The sequence below is a fragment of the Rhineura floridana genome, chromosome 17 (genome assembly GCF_030035675.1).
Source record: "Rhineura floridana isolate rRhiFlo1 chromosome 17, rRhiFlo1.hap2, whole genome shotgun sequence".
NCBI classification, from domain to species: domain Eukaryota; kingdom Metazoa; phylum Chordata; class Lepidosauria; order Squamata; family Rhineuridae; genus Rhineura; species Rhineura floridana.
The window spans coordinates 23,036,335-23,043,250 of NC_084496.1; the positions used below are offsets into that span (position 1 = coordinate 23,036,335).

Sequence of the window (6,916 nt, forward strand, 5' to 3'; positions counted from 1 at the left end):
TATTAACCTGGAGCAGGGGCTTTTCTGCAATGGCCTCTACAAGACCCAATTGGTTAGGTCTAATTTTGACCTTCAGAAGAACCTTGGCCTCCTCTCTACTACCCCATGCATATGGGAATTGAGGGAAGTTGGGTGGATCCTATGGGTGTTTTGTACTTTTTAGGATTTTGTGGGGATGTCAACGTATTGTGCTGTTTTGACATGCAACTCCTAAGTGATTTATTGGCTGCTAGGGCAGGGGGCTGCTCTATACCGAAATGAGGATCACAAATGAGGTAAAAAACTGGAAAATTAAGGCAGGTATGGGGAGCCTTTGGCCCTCTAGATGTCACCGAACTACAACTCCCGCCATCCATGCCCCTTGGCCATTCTTCCTGGGGCTGATGAGAGTCTCAGCACAGAAACATCTAGAGAGCCAAAGGTTCCCCAAACCCACCACTGAGACTGGAAACTCCAGCCTGTATCTGTCGTCTTACAAAAATAAATATCCAAAGCTGACAAAGAGACTACGTTTGCTTTTTGCAAAAACGTTTACAATCAGGTTTTATTACCACCTTAAAAAAAATAGATATAAAATAACAACATGTTCTGCTCAGCAGAAATATTATCAATGAGGCATCCCAGAGCCTCACTTTGTGCAAAAGTTTTTTTTCATTTATGTAAACATTATAAGTCAAGTGTTCACGTTCCATCCCCCTCCCCCAAAATACAGTAGAGCTGCTACAAAAATAGATGTGTTCATGGCCCACACTTTTCCAAAAATCCCAGCATCGGATTTCTTTCTGCATTTCTCCAATCTGCACACACGATATAGTGACTGTGTTGAAGAAGTCTCTATGCAACCCAAAACGTCCCTCATCTCCCCGGGATTCTCCATGAGTAAATGGATTGTTTCCACCTGGCCCTCAGGATTGCAGCTGTGCACTTTTTTTAAAAAAAGAAGAAACTCCAGTGGGCAGAACTTTCTCTTCCATCTCCCCATCCTTCTCCCAGTTGCATATGCGGCTTTAATGCAAGTTCCCTACAACTTAAAAGGGAACGATTCCAGATAATCCTTTAAGACCGGGTTCAGGGGGACGTCGCTTAAGTTCTCTCTCCCAAATGTTGCCACAATGCTTTTGCGACAGAGTTCCTGCAAGGACCGCATGCGCTCTTTGTGGAGTGGGGCAACCAAGACCTTTCGTGGAGAGCTAACATAATGTTCCAGCAGCTTAAAGAGACAGTCAAATGTCTCCTTGCTGCCATCCAGGCTGAAGCAGCCAGCTTGGAATATGACACGAATGCTGGTGGGTCCAGTGGCTGTCTTAACGCTAATGGTGAAGAAGCAGTTCTTCTGCCGGCTGTCCCTGATGAGGAAGGTCCCCACCAGCTCGCCTCTGAGCTTCTCATGGGCTGCATTGACAGACAACGGTCCCCAATAAAAGCCACACTCATCCAGCAATGCGCTGGTCCGGATGATGGTGCTGAAATCAGCCTGGGAGCGAAAGGTGTGGAAGTGGGTGTCCCGAGGTTTTTGCACGGTGCTGGCCCGGCCAAGGCTGTGGGGAACGCAGGCCTGCAGAGTGTCCCGCACAGGTGGCTCAAGTCGACATCTCAGCTCTGTTGCAATTCCATTCTCAGGCGTCACACTGCTATGCGCTACCATTCTACAGACTTGACCCACTGGTGTGCTCTTCCATAGCGTCTGGGCCAGGGAAGGACTACTGGCCTGGGGCGCTCCTGCAATAAAAAAGTGAAAATAAACATGAGGATAAAAGGCACGTTCAGTTCATCAGAAGTGAACCAACAGCATCAATCTCTCTATAACAAAGGCACTTGGCTGATCTGTAGTAGGTAGAGGCAATGCTCTGTTTGGATAAGCTCATTGATATTCTCTCTTGTTTTAAAAAAAGCAGCAGCAGACTAAGTAACATTCACAAGCGGTTATCCTCCTCTCAGCCACAGAATGCATCAGAGGCCCACTGATGGGAATCGCCATTCAGAAGCGCGCCTTTCCCATCAGTTGATTAAACCTGATAGCACTGTTACTTACACAGCGCTAAAATTTATTTGCAAGGCTGCTCTCCGCCCAGGAACAACCCACACACACATACACAAAGGTGAGAGACGCTGTAACTTCCGAGTGAACTCTTTCGCCCCTCCGTCCTCACCATAGAAAGATGATGTGGTCCATGATTATTATTTTTAAATTGCTCTGAAAGTTTTCAGAGAATCAAAAAGAGAAGATGTACCTTTCTGAATGAATAGACACAGGGGTTCTAGGACACGATATTATGCTTTGCTGGCAATACTATCCAGGGCTTGCAGGGAAGAAATCTTCCAATGGATCATGCCTGCTTATTTTTGCTCCTGGAGCAACCTTTGCTGGCCTGGGGGCTTCCAGATGTTTTGCCCCGCAACTCCCACCAGCCCCATGTGGGCAGAGGCTGATGGGAGTTGCAGTCCAAAATATCTGGAGGGTCCCTGGCCTGCAGAGATCGCACCACTTCACTGATTTGAAGCGTGTGAGAGAGCCTGGAGTCAAAAGAGTGAGATTTCTCCAGCCTGGGATCAAATCCCCTGAAGTGGACACAGCTGGCCAACATGAATATGTTCCTTTGTGCAGAGAAAAAAGTATTGTTTAAAAAAGGGTCAGCTTGCAAAGTTACTGGATAATCCTAGATCTCCCTCCTGGAGAAGTTCCCTCCTCCTTGGCTGCTCCCCATCTCATGGAATCTCAAGGCTATAATCTCACCATACACACACATAAATCAACCTCGGCAAACTCTGAAAGCATTATTGCACTTTTTTTTTTAAAAAAAAAGGCTCCCTTTAAAAAAAAATTGCTTAAGTGGTCCAGCTTAAATTGCTTCCTATTATTGATATATCTTTCAGCACTGGGAGGGGGCGGGGCAGGAGGCAGGCAAATCCTCCCCCAGTAAAACCGCTTGAAACTCAGTGGTGTTAAGCCAGGGGTGAACCCCAAGCCCAGCATCTACCCCAAAAGCACAGTTCAATACAGCGCCTTCACCTGCCTTGACCTTCCTGGCAGGCGTAGATTTTAGGATATAATCCTCCTAGCCCGTTTATAGTTCTCTGTTGGCACATCATTGAGAATCCACAATGCATTCTCAGAAACCAACCCTCCCAGTTACACGTGGAGATCTGCAACATCACATGGACCTTTAATTGTTTCAAAGTGGAGCGGAAGGGAGAGAGAGGTCTCCTAAAGGCTAGGATTTTGCCATCATTGCGCACCAGCGAGACCAGTGTCAGCAAATATAATTGCCGGGCAGCAATGAATAATATTACGAGACATGAAATTTTACAGAACCGCATGAGCGGGAAATGACTCGGGTCAGAAAGTAAGATTCAAGAGGGTGCAAACCGCTAAGTAAACAGCTATTGGAGAGATAGCCTTTAGCGCAAAGAGGATGGAGAACAGGCAGAGGATGGATTATCTCGATTATCTCCTTATCTCAAGCCAGTGCAGTTCCAAGAGTGCAACAGCTCACATCTGCTGCTGTTTTTGGCTCCCAAGGTTCTGTCACACATTGGCCAAAGCCCTAGCACAGGATGATGCAAATTTGTCACCTCAGGGGCCAATGATCCCAAGTGGAGCGCTGTTAAGCACAACCAAAGCAATCTGGCCCATGGGGTATGACCCTCCCACAAAGGTCTTCCCATCCAGGTTCTCCAGTTTTGCAATGTTCTATCTTATCCAAAGAGCCCTGTGCCACTCAAGAGCTTGCTACCTTCCCCTTCCCACAGAAGAGCCCTGTGCTGCTCAAAAGCTTGCTACTTTTCCCTTAGATCTGGATATTAAATTATATCCTTATAATAAATCTGTAGAAGACCTGAACTGTGAAAAGGGGAGAGGCTCTGTCTAGGAAATTTCAGGGAGGGGGCATACCGCAAATTATACTGAAGTCGCTGGTTCTAATTTATGACAAGTACATCACTATAACCCAGATTTTAACACTCTTCTAGACATGTTTTGAAGACAAAAAATTAACACTGTTACAGAGCTCATCCACTTGTGGAGGGTGGGGTTAGAATTTTAGGAGGGCTAGGGAAGGAGAAGAAATTAAAGGACCCTCCCCAATTTTAGGACTTTACCATGTCAATAAATGTTAAATCTGGAAGAAGCGTTTGGAATTCTCCAAATGTTTGGAGTATTTCCCTCTTTTTCCATTTTTTTTAAATAACCTAAACAAAAAAAGTCTAATAAAAGGGCAAAGGAAAGGCGACTGAAACCCGACGGGGAACAGGCTTATGCGTTTTAAAAAAAATCTTCTTCCCCCCAAACCACCTACTTTTTCCAAGGCTACAATCCCCCATTTGGGAGGAACTAATTTAAAAAAAGAATCTCCTTATTGCAAAGGAAGGGAAAAAAAGAATTTCGGGGGGTGGCCCTTCAAGTTGTGCTCCAGACAGCCAGGCGACCGCTTCTGACCCGTTCCATATTTGCGATTTTTTTTTTTTAGAGGCTTCATTCCTGCAGAATGAGAGCGGCGCGCAGAGATCCCACCGGAGCCAGCGGCGTTTGTCTCCGCGTAAAGAAGCGCGGCTTCCCTTCCCTCCGCCCGCCCTGCTCCCTTCCTTTGTGTTTCCGTGTTGAGCCAGCCGCTAAGTTTGCGCCCAAATGGCTCCGCTTTGGCCGGCCACCAGAATCCTTCAAGGAGGCGGTGAAAAGGGGGGCGCTCGTCTGGATCTGGTTTCAGACGCCGGAGCCGCCATCCTGTGCGCCTTACCTCCGCGACTCGACGCTGCGTCTTAGCCAAAGCCAACGGAGAGCGAGGGCCGCGATGCCGGCGGGGGTTGCTGTCGCTGCCGCCTTCCAGCACCCGGCCGCGCCGCCTCTCTCAGCTGACCTCTCGGGGGTCTGCAGCCACATCATCCGCTCGGGCCGCCGCGAAGCCACGTCGATGGGCGCTGCTGAGCGGATCCGGCGACTCAGACGCTGCGTCTGGCGCCTTTCTCTTCTCATCGCCGCCTCTCGGTGGCTTTTTAAGTTCTCTTTCCTTTCGCTGCTAGCTCCACCCCCTCTGCCCCCTCCCCGCTCGGTTCTCTGAAAACACGTGCCTTGCCGCCCTCTCCGAAAGACTTTCGCTTTCCATCTTGGCCACATCAAAGGCTCTGGCGAGCAACGGGAGGAGGGGAAGGAGCGGAGGGCTCTGCAACCCGACCCTCAACTCCGCTGGCCCTGGATGGGTGCGGGGGCTCGGGTCCTGTGTCTCTCCCCAGCGCGCGGAGCCCAAGAAATCAGGACGGGCGCGAGGGCTCCTGAGCGCGTCCAGAGTGCATTTTTTGCGCGTCCACAGGGCGCCCGCGGAGAAGTCGCGCCCTCGCCAAAATGGGCGCCCCGCCCGGTTCGTGCCACCTTCCACCCAATTCTTACCCGGGACTAAGCCCCACGGCACTTGGGGGAACGTCCTTAGGTTGGGATGCATCGCCTTGCAGATTTGTCAAGGTTTTTTTAGGGAGCGCTCAGGCTCCGGCGGCAGCCCTAGACAGGTTTACCACCACCAGAGGGAGGAAGTTCCATTGGCCTGTGGCTTCCTTCTCAGGGCTCATCCAGACGACTGGATAACGTGTGACATGATCGCTTTGTGTGCTTATATTTTTTCGGTGGTCCATATGACATCTTGCTTTTCTGCGTATTTTCACGCTGTAAAATCCGCTTTGGCCTTACCGCGAAAAATGCGATTTTCTTTTATAAAGCGGGAATCATCCGGTGTACCTTCAGGCACGCAGATGCAATACAGTAGGGCCCCGCTTCCCGGCATTCAACTAATGCGGCGGCTTTCCTCCCCTCTTTTAAAGCCGATTTTGCGGCATTTTCACATCATTTTCGCATGACGTGCCCCATTAAAGTCAATGGGGTTCTGCTTTGCAGTGATTTCTGCTTTACGGCGGGGGTCCGGAACGGAACCCGCCGTATAAGTGGGGCCCTACTGTACCGCGGAGTTTAGAGCTGTGGGCATTTCATGGGCAGAGGTTGGGCGGACCCAAAACCCCCTTCCGTCTTTACCATCCAATCATGTGCTGGGAAAAGCCCAGGAAAAGTTGACTAATGAGATCCCTGGGGTGGTCAGTCTGTTCCGGATTTCGGCTGTCGGCTGATGTTTTCAACAGAGTTTATTTTCAATGCCAGAAAGTCATTCTGGGGTATTGTGAAATAGAAACATGGGGAGAGGGGCTCTAGAGCACGTGCAGAGTGCATTTCTTTAATCAGAAGAGGATCTTCAGAGAGCCACCATGAAAGCTTGTGACAAGACTTGTGCATCTTCTTAAGCCCTCCCGCAAAAAAACTCCACTTCTACTCTCTGCTAGGAAATGTGTTCCACTGAGCCAAGCGGGGCTTACCTCTGAGTAGAGATGATGGAGAAATTTGATTCAGTTTGCATTTAAAGGTGAACCTACCTAATTTCCACGTTCCAAAACAATAAGAGAAACCAAAGATGGCCATCCTTCAAAATTTGCATTTCTCTGAATTTTGAAATGCAGTTTGCTGACCAAGCAATGTGTACACAGTAGAGCGTGCATAAAAATGCATATATTGGTGAAAATAACATACAAAAATGCATGATTTTAGGGAAACACTTTACAAAAATGTATACGTTGGAAAAATTGCATAAACACTGGGAGAAATTCACACTAAAATGCTGATGAATTTTCATGAGGGCTTTTTATTTGGGGACAAAGAAAACCCCATACACTGATGTTGGAATGTGGGGAACTGAAAAAGATTGGAAAAACTAGAAACTGAAACTTACGGTTTCAGCCATCCTTCCTTCTGAGTATACTTGCTTAGGGCTAAGCTGTCTGGTGTGTGTCTGTATTTTCAATATTTATATTAATTTTGGTCATAACAATAAACACATTTCACAGAAAACTGAGTTAGAGTGTGTCATCGTTGCAATCAGCATTATTA

General features: G+C 48.1%; 1 protein-coding gene across 1 annotated transcript; it reads right to left on the minus strand.

Moving 5' to 3' along the window:
* Positions 1–522: 522 nt before the first annotated feature.
* SOCS1 (suppressor of cytokine signaling 1) lies at positions 523–5,002 on the minus strand. The gene is made up of 2 exons (XM_061599556.1): positions 4,734–5,002; positions 523–1,719 (listed from the first exon to the last, which is right to left on the minus strand). The coding sequence occupies exon 2, from the start codon at positions 1,643–1,645 to the stop codon at positions 1,022–1,024; it is 624 nt and encodes a 207-aa protein (XP_061455540.1). The 5' UTR covers positions 1,646–1,719; positions 4,734–5,002; the 3' UTR covers positions 523–1,021.
* Positions 5,003–6,916: the final 1,914 nt, after the last annotated feature.

Coding starts and splice junctions, on each gene's coding strand:
- SOCS1 (XM_061599556.1), bottom strand. CDS start 1,645: ATGGTAGCGCATAGCAGTGTGACGCCTGAGAATGGAATTGCAACAGAG.